Source organism: Falco punctatus, assembly GCF_963210335.1.
Source record: "Falco punctatus genome assembly, chromosome: 1".
NCBI classification, from domain to species: Eukaryota; Metazoa; Chordata; class Aves; order Falconiformes; family Falconidae; genus Falco; species Falco punctatus.
The window spans coordinates 126231412-126245996 of record NC_137580.1 but is presented as its reverse complement, the minus strand read 5'-3'; the positions used below and the strand labels follow the sequence as shown (position 1 = coordinate 126245996).

Genomic DNA, 14585 nt, shown 5'->3' with positions numbered 1-14585 from the left:
GAAGCGCGGCAGATGCAGGGCAGCCCAGGGGAACCTGCCAGGAGCAGATAACTTTAGTACAAGTGTTTATTGTCTTTTCCCCAGGGGGCACATACAAATCAGGCCGGACTCCCGCTCCTAGACAAAGTCCTAATGAGGTTAGTTCACATGCGTTTAAAAACAGCTCTTCTACCAGTACCGTTACACTGAAACATTAAAAGCCCAAAAAAAAAAAAATCCCCCTGGAAGTTTCCAACAGCAAGTAATGCTAGTCACATGTAACACGGACAGACGGTGTTAGGGGACCCAAGGGTATGTACAAGTTACCTTTAAAAGACACAGTGAGTCACTGTTATCAAGTAAGACCCCCCGGCTTGCCTCAGGGGGACAGCCCGGCCACCACGGGGGTCTGCCTGGCTGCAGCACTGTTAGCCAAAGCAGGGAGGAAGGGACAGATCACCACCACCAGCAGCAGAAGAGGCAGCTGCTAATTGCAATCAGCCAGGGCAAGCCTTTGCCCTCCCCGGCACGGCACGGCACGGCACGGTGTACCCTCTGCAGTGAGGAAGAGCCCCGGAGCTAACGCAGCCCTGGCTCAGCCACCGCCGTGGTGCCAAACGTGGTTACGAGAGCTGAACTCACCCTGGGTGGAGGGAGCGGGACCAGAGGGGTGAGGGGGCAGGAAAACACCCATCACCCTGTCTGCACCCTTCGGGCTGGGACATCCAGGTCCACCCCCAGTTGGTGGGATGGAGTGGGGGCTCTCCCTGCCCACACACAGCAGGTGCTGCTGTGGGGAAGGGGCCTTTGCTTGCATCCTCCTGAGGTTCCCGGGGCTGCCTGTGCTGAAATGGGCCAGTTCAGCCCATGCTGTTCCCCTGGCTCCTTGGCCCCCAGAGCTGCTCAGCCTGAAGCCTAGTGATGCTGGGCAAGCCAGCCAGGGTGGCAGGACCATGCCATCCCCTCCCCAGGACCGCATCCTGCCCCAGCAATGCCTGAGTAGTCCCTGACCCTCTTTTCCCAGGGGATTCCTGGTTACCCCAGGGCTGTCCTGCAGACGAGGGGAGCCTGCCCCAGCCCATGCTGCCAGCCTGCCCACCCTGGGGAGGCGAATCACCAAGATGAGCCTAAAAACCCAGCCAAAAACCTGCTACCAACATGCACTGCAGTAAAACCACACTGGAACAGAGGCAGCGAGTTGAACCGTGCCTCTGCCCTGCAGAGAATTCATAAACTCAGGGGCAAAGCAAAAGGAAAACCAGCAAGGTCAAAACATCCCTAATTCTACAGCCTCTGAACCCGGGGCCGGGGCAGCTCCAGCTGATGTGGGGAGCAGGGCGGGGGGCGCGGGGAGCATGGCAGAGGGAAGCAGCCAGTGGTGCTGACAGGGGTGGCAAAGCTGCCCACGGGCATTGGGCAGGGGCTGGGATCACTAGTGGTTGGTGCTGCATTGCTATGGGAGCGAAGGAGCCACTGCTGGGACCCCTCCCCTGGGGGGCTGGAGGCAGCTCGTGGTCCCAGGCTTTGTGCTCCAGGCAGAGGGAGCTGGAGAAGGCTTCCTTCCATGGCGTAAAACATCCCCAGGCTGGTGCAGTGGGGAGGGAAAGGAGAAGCCGCCGCGGGGGCGTGAAGCATCTCCGCTCTTCCCGGAACACCAGGAGCCAGCGCTCGGCCCCGCAGTCGCTGTCAGCCCTGTGGCAGGAAGACTTGAGACCGAGCAGAAGCTACCGAGGGGGAGAGGAGGGTGCGCAGAGCACACAGGGGGCACGGAGCTCATCCTCCGGCTGCTGCCGGGCTTCCTGCCGTGTCTTTACCAGGTGTCTTTGGTCTCCCATTACAGAAACACCGGTGGCATTTTCTCCTCCTGTGAGCTGCTCGGGGCAAATGCGTTAGGCTGGGAACTCAGTGCTGGGGTGCCTGATGTGCTCATCGGTGACGGACAGGTAGGTGGCTCGCATGCTCGGGGAGTACTGTGGGGAGAAGACACAGGGGTCAGTGTACCCCCAACCCACGATGTGTGCCACCAAGCCCCTGGCAGCCACATCCAACCCCACCCCTGCTCTGCCACATGCTGCTGAGCCACCCGGCAAAGCCTGAAGATGGTGAGGGAAGGTTGGTTCCCATTTGTATTAATCCCCAATTATTCTGCCAGGCTGCCATGGGTAATGAGGCAAGAGCCTGGTCACAGCCTCTTTGAGGGCTGCAAGAGACCCCCCAGCCAAGATGCTACCCCTGCCTCAGGCTCTCGCTTTGCCCCTTCCCACACCGCTGGGACATCGGCCAGGTTTGTCCTCCTCCCCCTCCTGACTCCAGCCCAGCAGCAAATTCAGCCCCCATCACCAAGTCTGGATGTATCCGATCCTGAGGGGCTCACACCACGATGCCAACCACAGGCTTGAGGTCCCCTCCCTGCACCAGCACGGGGCTGGTGGCACTGAAGGCACCATTGTGGGCTGGCACGGTGGTGGAGCAGGATGGGGCTTAGCCCTGATGCATGGGCAGCACCCCAGCTAGGACCGGGTCTCTGTGCCAGGGTTTTGCCCCCTGATCTTCCCCGTCCATTCACAAACCTTACCCAGGTGTGCTGGGGCTCACCGGGTGCCTGTGCTGGCAACTGCACAGGGCCCCCCCAGGCAGGGCAAGGACCCCCACATTGGGAAGGGGCCAGCGGGGAGCTCAGGGCAGGGGCCAAAACCTCCAGCCCACCCCAACCCCCCAGCGCTGCAGAATTAAATATCTCCAGCATTTTGCAGGAGGGACACCCCAGCCAGGCATTAAGGGAGATTATCCTGAGTTTGTTATTTTGGACTGTGAAAGTCCTTCCTTAGGGATCTGAATCCTGGTTAAATTAGACCATTCAGGGCCAGGAAAAGTGCTCAAATTAATCCCCCCCATTCATCCCTCCAGGGAAGAGGCTTGCCAGCTGCCAGGTCTGCGCAATCAGATTACAGCCTCCTGCACCGGCATGGCTCCACGCTTTCACCTGATGGCAAAAATCTTCCCCAGAAGAGGTGAGCGGGGTGTCCCTGCTGCAGCAGCGTGTCCGGGGCTGCTGCTGTGCCCACGCGGGGCGAGCCGGGGGGCATTACTGCTTCAGATGGAGGCACCGAAGCAGACACAACGCTGTCAGAAAAGGAGGGAGAAAAACTGTGCCGAGAAGGGGATGCAGATGGGGACTGGTTTCCACTCCCAATGCACAGGAGCTGCGAATCCTCTTGTACCTGGGCGGGGGACAAAACGTGGCCCCGTCCCTCCCAAGCTCCCCGCACTCTTCACAAAAGCAAACCAGCCCCACGGGAAAGGGGATGGGAGGAGGCACGGAGGAGGGGAAGGAGGATGGGAACCCAGCTGCTGCCCCAGGAGAAGGAGGGAGGAAGAAGTGGTTGAACTTACTCTTGATGGGCAACTTAGCTCCAAAATAATTGATGCAAAAAGAAAAAAAGGAAAAAAAAAAAGGAAAAAAAAAGGAAAAAGAAATAAAAAAATAAAGCAGGCATTAACAGACAGAGTGGGTTTAAAGAAACAGCAGGGAAATGTAAACATGCATGGGTGACTGTGAAGCATCCTTTGAAAATCAAAATAAGTAAGAAATAAAGCAAAGAGCAGCTGATGGGAAGACTATTTTGGTCCCCTCTGAGCACGTGGTTGGTGACCTCTCCTCACAGCCTCTGCGGGCTGGCTGGGAACTGGGTTAGTGAGGCGGACAGGAGGGATGCTCTCGTAGATAGGGCACGTCCTCTGCAAGGGCAGGAGGAGGGGGCCAAGCTCACCCATCCCCATCCCCACCCCATCACACCTCGTCAGTGCCCCGGGCCAGCGGCTTTCTGGCAAAGCAGAGGGGCTCCATGCCACCCGGCCAGCCCCCCCAGCCCCCCCAGCGCATCACAAGAAGGACTTGGCCTCAGCCGTGCACCGTACCGTGGGTGGGGGAGAGCCTCTGCCGATGAGGGGGACGTTCTCATAGCGCGGGTTTCCACCGAAGAGCACAGCTTGGTTCCTGGAGGGGGACAGCCCATCAGAGCCAGGGGCACAGCGAGACCCCCACCATCACCCGGTGCCCCCAGTGTGAGGTGATGCTCCCTCGCCAAGGCGGGGAGGACCCAAGGGTCAGTGTCTCCAGGAAAGGGGTCTCACATGTACTCAGAGACGGGGGCGTTGGAGATGGTCTGTGCCGGGGGGTGCAGGCTGCTCTGGCTGCCCAGGCTGCTGCTGTAGCTGCAGAAGCTGCGGAGCTGCCCCCGGGCCGGGTTGTGGGTGGCGATGCGACGCGCCTGTGGGTTGAAGGGGTCTTCCTCATCCATGTCATCGTAGTCCCGGTCCCTGCGGGGACAAGGCAACCATGCTAACCCCCTGGCCCCCAAGGCAACTTCCCTGCTGTGGCCAGCTCGTGCCACACGTGCCCCTGCTGAAGGCAGGATGGTTGTGCCGGCAGCGGCCGCAGCCAGACCCACCTGCCAGTTATGTGCTTCCAGGCGCGTGGCGTGGCACAGATGATGGTGGAGAAGGAGGCGGCCACCAGCAGGGAGAAGAGGACCAGGTAGAGCAAACCCTCTACCCCGTCGTAGCAGATGCCAATGAGGGCGTCGAGGTAGTCCTGCAGCAGGAGATGAGGTACGGCAAGGCTGGTGGCGGATGGGGGGTGACCCCAGGAGCACTGTATCGCCCCAACCTGGACCCCCACTCACCTTGTGCAGCCCCCGGCAGTCCAGCATGGCCGTGAGCTGGTGCAGGCTGGTCTCTGAGGAGTTGAGGAGCTGCTGGACCCCCAGCAGGTCTTTCTGCAGGAGATGGGGGTGGGAGGGTCAGGGCAGTGCTGGGCAGGATGGGGAGCAGAGGGGGGACATGGAGCCCCGACTCCCCCCAACCCCATACCTCTGCTGTTGGGAAGAGGGGCAGCGCAAACTGTATCAGGCCCTGGATCTGGATCTGCATGGTGGTGAGTGAGCGCTGGAAGACGGTGAGAGCCTGCGAGGGGGGAGCGGTCAGAGCCGCCCAGCCCTCAGGGACACCCCTCTGCCCCAGACAGCACAAACTGGGGTGCCCAGCTCCCCCATACCTGCTGGAAGGGGTTGCTCAGGCTCTGGTCGCAGTACAGGTAATAGTGCACCACCACTGCAAAGCGAACGGGAGATGTCGGTATGAGTTACCCGATGGGGCGCAGAGCACAGCGCGGGGGTGGCAGAACAGCAGCAGAGAGCACCGGACCCCAGGCAGGTTTGGGGGAGCACTGGGGTCCTGCCCCAGGGACACCTCTGCCCCGTGGCTAGCTCTCACCCATGCTGATGTCGCTCTCTGTCTGGTTTATGATGAACTTGTCTGGGGCCACGCAGAAGTCACTGGTGCCCTGCAGGGACGAGAAGGACACTGTCAGGGTTGGGAAGGATGGGACAGGTGCCCTCAGCCCTCGGCCCTGCCCTGGCACAGCCGGTACCACCCCTCCCCTCCCGGCCACGCTCACCACTGCTGCCGCCGTGTCCACGGCCATGGAGGCCCAGCTGAGGATCAGCGTCAGCAGCCCGCAACACAGCATCCTGCGGGGAGAGGGGCGAGAACGCTGCGGGGTCTGGCTCTGCTCCCTTCGGTGGCTCCCGCATCCCCGCGCCACGCTGCAGGGTACTCACGTGGTGAGGAGGCAGCGGGAGCGCTTGGCCAGCCCCAGGCAGGCCAGGAGGCAGACGGTGAGGACGAGGATGAAGAAGAGGAGATAAGCCAACCACCTGGGCACAGAGAAAGGCTCCGTCATGCGCGCCCACCTCCCCAGCCCCACCGGCAGGTGCTGTGGCAGCCCAGTGCCGTGGCCCCGCTCACCGGTAATACTCAACGTAGGCGATGTGGCCGGCCAGTGCGGTGAGGTCCGTGCTGGTGCCCTGCCAGACGGGCAGCCCCGAGAGCTGCAGGACGATGCTGCCGGCCAACTGCTGCATGAACTTAAGGGTCTGCAGGTAGTCCCCCCGCGAGGCCAGGAGCTCATTCAGCCGTGCCAGGTGCTGCTCCAGGCCCACCTGCATCTGCAGCGTGGTGACTGCCACCTGGGGACGGCGTTGATGGTCAGTCCCACTGCGATGGCACCGGGGGCTTCCCCGCCGTCAGCCTGGCACCCGGCAGAGCTCATTGCTCCATCCCTGGGATGCTCTCCCGGCGCAAGAGCAGCCCCACATCAACCCACTGTGCTCGAGCTGGATCCATCCTTCTGGACAGCCCCAGCACAGCCACCCCGGCCCTCCCTGGCCACAAAGGCCCTATTCTGCAGGGTGACGTCACCCTCCCGCGCTCGGTGTGGCATGACCGTCCCAGGGCCTCGGCCGGAGCAGGCAGGGCTCAGCCGGCAGTGCCGGACACCTCCCTCCCCAGGGCTTCAACCAAACCCAGAACGGAGGATCAATGTGACCCAGGGGGACATGGAGGGGGTTGGATGGGGGGATGCTGCCTCACGGCCCTACCAGTGAGTCGATGCTGGTCAGGGTGTGGTTGGCATGGTCCAGGGCGTAGAGCAGCTGGTACACCCCATCGTTGGTCTCGCTGTTCCCGTAGAAGCCGATGCCAACGGCCGCACTGTGGGCAGAGAGGGGACCCCCAATGAGCGGGGAGGGGAAAGTCTCACCCCAACATGAGTGCCTTGCTGTGTGGCCAGGGAGGGTCTGGGGACACCAACTGGAGAGGGGATACTCCTGGAAGCATCCCTGTTTTGGGGAACCCCCCTACTCCCAGCAGGGCAGAGACAAAGCAGACGGGACAGGGGCAGCACCATGATGGGGACCTGCTCCCTGCCAGTGTCCACAGGGCCTGGAGACACTCTAGCCCGGAGCTGCTCTGTGGGCCGGACACAGCAGGTTTGAAGCTTTTCCTGCCAGACCCTGAGAGACTGAGGGTGGAGGGGCCGGGCAAAGCAGGTTAGGGGAATCCACTGGGACCAACGTGCTCCCAATTAAACCTGCTCCTGGGCTCAGCCCCAGGAGGGCAGGTGGGTGGCAGCTGGAGGCTGTGCCGCAGCCACCCCAAGCCCCACGCTGAGCTCCCCATGGCCGCTTCGGCGCTCCCTGGCACCTGGCGTGCCAGCGGGTGAAACCAGGCTGGAGATCGGAGCTGGCTCCGAGGAGGGATGTGTCAGTGCCCTGGTCAGCCATGTGCCTGCAGGTGGCCAGTGCACACGATGCTCCCTCCCTCCCCGCGGCAGATGCCAACAAAACCGACAGACACTGGCCCCTTCGCCATGATTAGGCCTTTAACAGCCACAAACAGGCTCAGCGTGGCTGCTGAGGGGTTCAAAGCCCCTGGGGAGCTGCAGAAGGACCCCCTGTGGACGGCCGACAGGTGCCCCAGCCCTCTCGCCATGCTCCACGGGGTGCCCTGAGGCCGGAGGAGCAGGAGGACGCCAAGCTCATTAGTGCCTTTTCCCTGCTTCGTACAATGCTCGCAGGCAGCCATCTCGCTCCGCCCAGGCAAAACCAGCCCCTTTGTCTGGCGAGCGGGTCGCGGCTGGGCGGCCAAAGGGCCCCGTGTCGCATCCAGTCCCGCCACGGCCAGGCCTGCCAGGGGGCACATGGGCCGGCTGGTGGGGTGTCCTCCCAGCCGCGGGCTGCCAAAAACTGAGACAGGCTTGGGAAGCCACCAGAGCGCTGCCGGGTGAAGAAGCATCCCCTCGCCTAATTGCTCCGGTTGCAATTAAAGGCGGGCGTGTGCGGGACCTGCCAGCTGGGTCACGCTGCTGCCCGCCATCTGCTCCGGGCTGGGATTAGTGTCCCGGCACCGCTCCTCCCTGGGATTAGCCAGGAAGGCAGCATGGCTGGGGGGGGGACAGGGACAGGGCTGGCCTGCGGCTGGTCCCCAGGGCTGCCCCAGCATCAGTGGCTGTGCGGAAGGAGGCAGGGATGGACCGTTATTTAATTGCACAGATCAAACTGAAGTGACTCATAGCTGGAGCACAGAGCCCCCTCAGTGATGGGGGGACGGCACCGGGTCCCTGTCCCCGTCCTCACCAGCAGATGAGCCCAGCAGTGACAGCCATCCAGGTGACACAGCAGGAGTGGGGCCGCTTGGTTTCGGGCTCCTGGTCCCTTTTGCAGCAGCACAGGCAGATCAGGTAGACGGTGAGGAAGAGGAGGTTGAGGCCGAGGCAGACAGCGGCCACCAAGCCCAGGAAAAGCAGCGACTGGGGAGGAGAGAGGGGACAGTCAGCGCCCGAGCCCGTCACGTGCTGCAGAGCGCCCGGTGGCAGGCAGGATGCAGCCACATCCCGCACCCCACGGGATGGTCACACGGGGAAAAAGGAACCGTGGCTGCTCCCGCTCCGACGCTGGGCCACCAAGCTGCGAGTCCCGGCAACCGGCGCGCAGCGGCCCCTTCGAGGGGTGGCGGTGCACTGGCGCTGCGCCCCCCCCCCCCCATTTAGGGTTCCCGCCCCGGGATGCCAAGGAAGGGCTGCAACGGGTACCAGGAGCCCGCGCCGCCGAGACAAGGGGTGACCTCTGCGCACCGGGGGGTGGGCAGCGGCAGGACCGGGGGGGTCCGCGGGGGGGGCAGCGGGAGGCCGGGGGTGCCGGTGCCGGCTGGCCCGGCGGGGGGGCCCCGCTGCCCGCCCGCGGAAGAAGGGCGCTTTGTGCGGCCGTGAGATCAGAGCTGGCGCCGGGATGAAAGGAGGCGGGGGGGGGGGGGGGGACGGGCAGCCCCAAGCGGGACCCCCGCCCGGGGAGGGCTCGGGGCGCGGGGCGGCGCGTGGCCGCCGGGGTCGGTACCTGCTGGTAGTCGGGGTCCCGCGGTCGGAAGGCGGCGGGCACGGGCTGGAGGTGCAGGCCGCGGTGCGGCAGCCCGTGCAGCCAGCCCACCCACCAGGGCACCAGGTAGTCGGCGCGGGCGGGCGGCATGGCGGGGGCGCGGGCCGCGCTGGGCCGCCGATGGCGGGGGGCACCGCGCCGCCACGCCGCGGGGCTCGCCCCGCCCCGCCCGGCCCCGCCCCCACTCGGCCCCGCCCCGCCCGGCCCCGCCCCGCCCCGCTCGGCCCCGCCGCTCGCAGCCAGCGCGGCTCAGCGCTCCCCCTATAGACACCGCGCCCCGTCCCCGCCCCGCTATAGGGGCACTGCACCTCCGCGTGTCCCCGCTGTGGGGGCACCGCTCCCCATCGTCTCCCTGCCATAGGGGCACTACTTCCCCATAACCACCCGTCCATATGGACGCCGCACCCCATCAGCAGCCCACTGTACCTCAGCATCTCCGTGCTATAGGGGCATGGCACCCCTTCACCCATCTGCTATAGGGCACCACACCTCACCACCCCCCTGCTATAGGGGCACTGCACCACATCACTGCTCTACTATAGGGGCACCACTCTCCCATCACCAGCCCGCTATAGAGGCATGGCACCCCTTCATCAACCTGCTATAGGGGTACTGCACCCTGCCACTACCCTGCTATAGGGGCACCACACCCCATCACCACCAGCCACGGGCCACATGCTATAGGGAAGGGACACCTCATAGGGGACAGGCTCGCAGCCACCCACAGCGTAGGGGGCTGTTCTCGACCCTGCTCTGGTGGGCATGGCGCAGCCAGGACCCATCATGCTGTGTCCCCACAGCTGCCCGCAGGCAACTGCCACGCAGGGCTGAAACACCGGCCACACCGGGGCTGGGCCTCTGGGAAGGAGCCCACGGCTGGGGCACAGACCAGGACTGGGTCCCGAACCCCAAACAGCAAGCCAGGCCCCGGCGGGGCCACCCCCCGAAGCAGAGCGACAGTGATGGTTCGAGCTGTGTGCTGTTGGGGACAAACCAAACGAGACTCCAGGGAACAGTTCAAGGTTTTTATTGTAACAAACACAGAGGAACCAACATGCGAATGGCTCATTTCAGCTCCTTCACGGCCAAACCTGGGGAGGAGAAAAGAGATGACCTGATGGTTGGAGAGGTGTGCTCACCGCCCAGGCCGGGCGCCGGCAGCCAAGGCTCATCGCAGGGTCCGCCATGGGGGGCACAGCAGCGGAAGGGGCGCTTGGAGCCCTGCAGAGCAGTGGCAGCATTTACCCAGGCACAGTAGATGGCAGTGCCAGTTCCATGGACAGCATAACAGAGCGGCCTGAATACGCCGGTGACCCGGGATGCTGCCCACCTCAACCCAGCCTGCCCGCTGCCCCCGGCCCAGCACCGGACGGCTCCCTTCTGACACCAAGCCATACCTGGGGGAAGGGACTGCTTCAGCTTCTCGGCCTTCTCCTTGTCCGTGATGACCAGGGTGTACAGATACCGGCTGCAGCGCACCTTGAACTTCACATTGTCCTTGTTCTTCTTGATCTTGACCGCTGCAGGATTAAGGAACAGGTGAGCAGGACAGCAGTGACCCCACCCCAACTTGTCCCCCCTCACCCGAGCTGTGATGAGGATTACAGCCCTGCCTGGCCCATCAGCACAAAGTAAAATAAAATAAATAATAATAAAAAGTATTTTTTATACACCACTGTTGCCCACCACCTACAGCCCCAGCCCCAGCAGTCAGTCTGCCATCTCAGAGAGATGCTGCAGTTTTCTGGAAGCCAAGAGCTTTATTTTGAGGCTGTTGTGCTTCACAGCAGTTTACAACAAGCAACGTGAAATATTTACTGTGTTGGAAATTTGCAGTGGAGCGTGACAGTTAACAACGCGCTCGTTATTTGCCCATGTCACCTTCTGCAACCAACGAGCTGCACTGGAGCTCAGAACATGGCTCCAAACACTGCACCCAGTGCCTCCCATCTCCTTTCTATCCCCCTTAGGCCATTTTATCTAAGCAGCTTGCTCAAAGCCACAGTCAGTTCCTCTCCTTCCCTGTGGCAGAGCCCTTGCAGCTCAGCATTACAAGAGCTGCTGCAAAAACTGGAGCAAGTTGAAGGCATGGAAATGCTTTGTAAGGGGCTGTCATCAGCTACAGCAGCATTTCAGTGTTGAACTACCCCTGCTCACCCACAGCAGTGAGTTAACAAAACATTTCCAGAATGAAAGAGCCTCTTCCCCTTGACAGCTAGATCCAAATAAGCAAGAGAAGCAAGGAAAACTTTTCATGCATTGTTAAATACAGAGACAAGGCATTTCTAGTGTTTTAATTATAACAGCCTTTGGGTTTGCAACAAAAGAGAACTCAAGTTTGAATATGACTCACTTGACATTCTGATACACCTCCCCAGCGTCTGACATCTTGTAGCTTTTTGAAGACTACAGCAAGTCAGAGGCAGGGCAGTGTTTCCAAATAGTTCCAGTGAACTGCAGCTGGGGCTTGGTCAAAACACTGTGGGGTGAGGAGCAGGATTCGAAGAAGCGTGGCTGAGTGGGTGTTGGGAGCCCTATTCCACGGAGGATCCCAGTCCCCGATAGCAGACCGTGTCACAGCACGCCTCTGCCCAGCATGGCTTTGCTCACAGGCAGCAACGTCAGTCAACACTGAGCAAAAGCCACTTTAAGTATCACCGATTCTGTGTGTAACAAAGCCTCAGCAACACATATCCCTCAGCGCTTCCAAGCCGAGGTCCTCAGTGTCCATGAGGATGCGTGGCCCCCCATCCCTGCTCCAGCAGGGGAAGAACGGCTCCTATGCCGGACCACCCCCCCCTTGCTCCTGCCCCCGAGACAGAGCGGCCTCAGCACTCACACTTTGCATCCTTCCTCCTGGCTGTCAGCAGAAAGTCTTTAATCTCCTCAATCTTGCGAGGCTGAAAAAGAAAAGAGACTCAGCGAGCAGAGAACAGCCGACAGCTCGCTCCCCAGCTTCTGCAAGCGCCCCAGGGTCGCTGGGCGTCCCGACTCCCAGAGCCAAGCCCCTCCAGGAGCCGTCCCGAGGCATGCGGCGTCTGCCTTGCCACCAGCCAGGCCAGGGGGAGCCCCTCCTCCGGCAGCACGACCGTGCCCCTGCCAGAAGCCAACACGGGAATCGGCACCGTAACCCCCAGAACTCAGGGTGCTGACAGCACCCCCACCCCACAGCCCAGGCGAGGCCAGGCGAGCCAGGGACATCCCCTCCCCCGCAATGCTGTTGTGCCGAGGGCAGCCCCCAGCCTCACGGGGCGGGGCGAGGTGAGGCCTACGCGCCCCCCGGCCCCCCAAGGGCCCCCTCACCATGGTTCCAGGCCGGGCTCAGAGCGCTCCAACCTGCGGCAGAAACAACCCAAAATGGCGTCAGCGCAATCCCAACGCCCAACAACCGCCTCTCACCATCGGCCTCCCCGCGCCCAACCCGTGCCCACCCTCCACCAGCGAGTCATCCCGCCTCCTCTCTCCTCCCCCCGCCCTGCCCGGGGCCGCCCAGCCCCGTACGGCGGCGGATGGCGGCGGATCTTCTCCCCCCCCCCCCCCCCCCAAACGCCACTCCATACTTACAACGACAGTGTCTGCTCACGGACCGGAAGCGCGCGCGCACTTCCACACCCGGCTCTTAGCCCCGCCCCCTCGGGCGCCGCTACGGCTGGCGCGGAGGGACACTCCGCACCGCATCGCGCTCGCGGACGCCGCTCCTGTGATGAGTTAGCGGGGTCTCAGCCTCCTCCGCACCGTAACGGGGGGTGTGCGGGCTGCACCGGGCAGCATCGGCCGCCCCGATCGCTCCGTGCACCGCCGCGAAGGAGGGGCACGGCCGTGTGGGCGGGCTGTTTGCATCCTCTGAGCCCCAGCGTGTCTTGGGGGGCCCTGCATCCTCCGAGCCCCAGCACCAGGGCCCCCCAAGACACGCTGGGGCTCGATGGCTCGGGTAGAGCTGTAATGGAGCAGCTCTGCCACAAGAGAGAGCTTCAGCCACGCTCAAAACCCCAAAACCACCCCAACCTCCTGCAAGAATCCTTGGGGAGGGGTGGGAAGGCAAGGGACCCCATCCTGTCCCTACGCCCCCTCGATCCCTCTTGCCCTGTCCCCATCACCCTGTGCCCTTCACCCTGTCCCCATCGCCCTGTTGCTCATCACCCTGTGCCCATTGCCTGTCCTTGTCACCCTGTCCCCATCACCCTGCCCCATCACCCGGAGCCCACCTATGCCCATTGCCCTGTGCCCATCCCTCTGTCCACATCACCATGTGCTCATCACCCTGTGCCCATCGTCCTGTCCCCTTCACCTTGTGCCCTTTACCCTGTCCCCATCATCCTGTGCTCACCTGTGCCCTTCACCCTGTCCCCGTCACCCTGCATCCCACAGCCCTCCCACCCAGGCACACTGACAGCTCCCAGTATCACACTAAGACCCGTTACTGGGATGAAGCCTGCAGGCAGGGTGGGAGCTGCGGGGCTCCCACTGAGGGGAGGCTTTTTGGGTGGGAGGAGTCTCCCTTGCCACCAAATGAGTTTTTTAATTGTTTGATTTACTTATCTCATCTCTGATGAGCTGATCTACTCTGCTGCCTTTTAATTGCTTCAAAAGTTGAGCAGTTTTTCATGTTTTAAGGAGTGCTGAATTGTATAATTAAAACACTAACAGTGTAAATCAACAGTGCAGAAGAAAGACAGCAGAGAATTAAGCAAGCTTCTTGGCATAATAATAAAACTAAACCGCCATGAAAAGTGCCCATTACGGCACTGATGCTGAATGCTAATGCCGAGGGGAGCGAGGCACTGTCCGGCTCCGGCGAGGGGCTGTGAGTGTCAGCATGCTGCGGCAGCCCCCCACATCCCCTGGTTTTGGCCCAAAGTGCAGTGTGGCCTCACCATTGGAGCCTGAGATGGGGGGGGGGGTGTCAGGTGGTGGCCAACCCCCCCCCCCATCCCATGGCCCCTCTGCCTCCTGAGTAGCATTGCTCCTGTTCCTCGCTGGGAATGGATTTGCTTTTACTTTATTAATATTATTATTTAAAAGCTGAGTGGGTGTATAAATCAACAAAAATAATTCATGAGAGTCATTAGCTTCTCAAAGACGGGATCCTTTTACAACCGGCTTTAAATTAAAAAAAAGAAGAAAAAAAAAAAAAAAACCAACCCCACCACATTCTGAAACTGCAGCTTTTAAAACACATCAAATACATTTCCTCCCTGCCTCCCACCGGCCCGGCTCCTCTGCTTAATGAAATTCAATTAGCATCCTTAATTCACCCACTGACTACCAGTTTTACATTAAAAATTCTTTCTGGTTCTGCTTGGGAAGCGCCGTGCCAGGGTTGCGGTTGTGCCTAACCCTGCGGTTCGGGGGGACCATGAGCCCCTCCATCCCGGCACAGGGTTTGGTAAGCAGCTTGATGAGAAGCCTTCCTCCTTCTCCCCCGCCGCCTCCTCCTCCTCCTCCTCCATCAGCAGCTCTGGGAGACTCCGGTGAGGTGGATGTCGACGGATCCACACAGAGGAAACCTGGGATGCTGAATATGGCATGCAGCACCTTTCCGACACCCCACGCACCCCACATCCCCCTCCGTACACCCCCCCCTTGCCGAGATCCATGGGTTACTCCCGCTCAGCCTGGCAGGGCCATGTCCCCCTGTGCCCTTGGGGACAGTGGGGACCTGGCCGTGTGGGTGGCAGCCCCCTGGCAGCTCACGCGGGAGTTTATTTGAAGCAGCGGGTTGAAGAAGTGCGTTGGCAGCCGGCGAGATGCGTGTGTCGCTTGGCGATTAGATGGTATCGCCTTATCAGCGGCAGCAGCACTGGGGGCTGCGGGGAGGGGGATGACAACAAGAAA

The 14585-nt window shown here is 61.8% G+C and overlaps 2 protein-coding genes across 4 annotated transcripts; both read right to left on the bottom strand.

Annotated features, from left to right (window-relative positions):
* Positions 1–48: 48 nt before the first annotated feature.
* Positions 49–8937, bottom strand: TTYH2 (tweety family member 2). The gene is made up of 14 exons (XM_080389256.1): positions 8712–8937; positions 7956–8128; positions 6420–6531; positions 5788–6008; positions 5601–5696; positions 5438–5510; positions 5254–5323; positions 5036–5091; positions 4852–4944; positions 4665–4757; positions 4431–4573; positions 4114–4299; positions 3898–3976; positions 49–1949 (listed from the first exon to the last, which is right to left on the bottom strand). The coding sequence occupies exons 1-14, from the start codon at positions 8838–8840 to the stop codon at positions 1869–1871; spliced, it is 1605 nt and encodes a 534-aa protein (XP_080245382.1). The 5' UTR covers positions 8841–8937; the 3' UTR covers positions 49–1868.
* Positions 8938–9761: 824 nt separating this feature from the next.
* On the bottom strand, positions 9762–12426 carry RPL38 (ribosomal protein L38). Of its 3 annotated transcripts, none has more exons than XM_080389425.1 (5): positions 12315–12426; positions 12054–12086; positions 11590–11650; positions 10148–10270; positions 9762–9841 (listed from the first exon to the last, which is right to left on the bottom strand). In XM_080389425.1, exons 2-5 carry the CDS (start codon positions 12054–12056, stop codon positions 9816–9818), a joined length of 213 nt encoding a protein of 70 aa, XP_080245551.1. In that variant the 5' UTR covers positions 12057–12086; positions 12315–12426; the 3' UTR covers positions 9762–9815. The 3 variants fall into 3 exon arrangements, with proteins under 3 accessions (XP_080245551.1, XP_080245552.1, XP_080245553.1); XM_080389426.1 differs by having other exon boundaries at positions 12311–12377; XM_080389427.1 differs by lacking the exon at positions 12315–12426 and adding an exon at positions 12252–12279.
* Between the last annotated feature and the right edge of the window lie 2159 nt (positions 12427–14585).

Bases quoted from the DNA above. Each gene is read 5' to 3' on its own strand.
- TTYH2 (XM_080389256.1), bottom strand. From the start codon at position 8,840: ATGCCGCCCGCCCGCGCCGACTACCTGGTGCCCTGGTGGGTGGGCTGG. The intron at 6,532-7,955 runs GTGAGGACGGGG...CTCTGCCCACAG, and splicing joins ACTGCTGGGCTCATCTGCTG to TGCGGCCGTTGGCATCGGCT. The intron at 5,697-5,787 runs GTGAGCGGGGCC...CTCTGTGCCCAG, and splicing joins GCCTACGTTGAGTATTACCG to GTGGTTGGCTTATCTCCTCT.
- RPL38 (XM_080389425.1), bottom strand. The intron at 10,271-11,589 runs GTGAGTGCTGAG...TTAATCCTGCAG, and splicing joins CAGGAGGAAGGATGCAAAGT to CGGTCAAGATCAAGAAGAAC. The intron at 9,842-10,147 runs GTATGGCTTGGT...TCTCCTCCCCAG, and splicing joins GAAGCAGTCCCTTCCCCCAG to GTTTGGCCGTGAAGGAGCTG.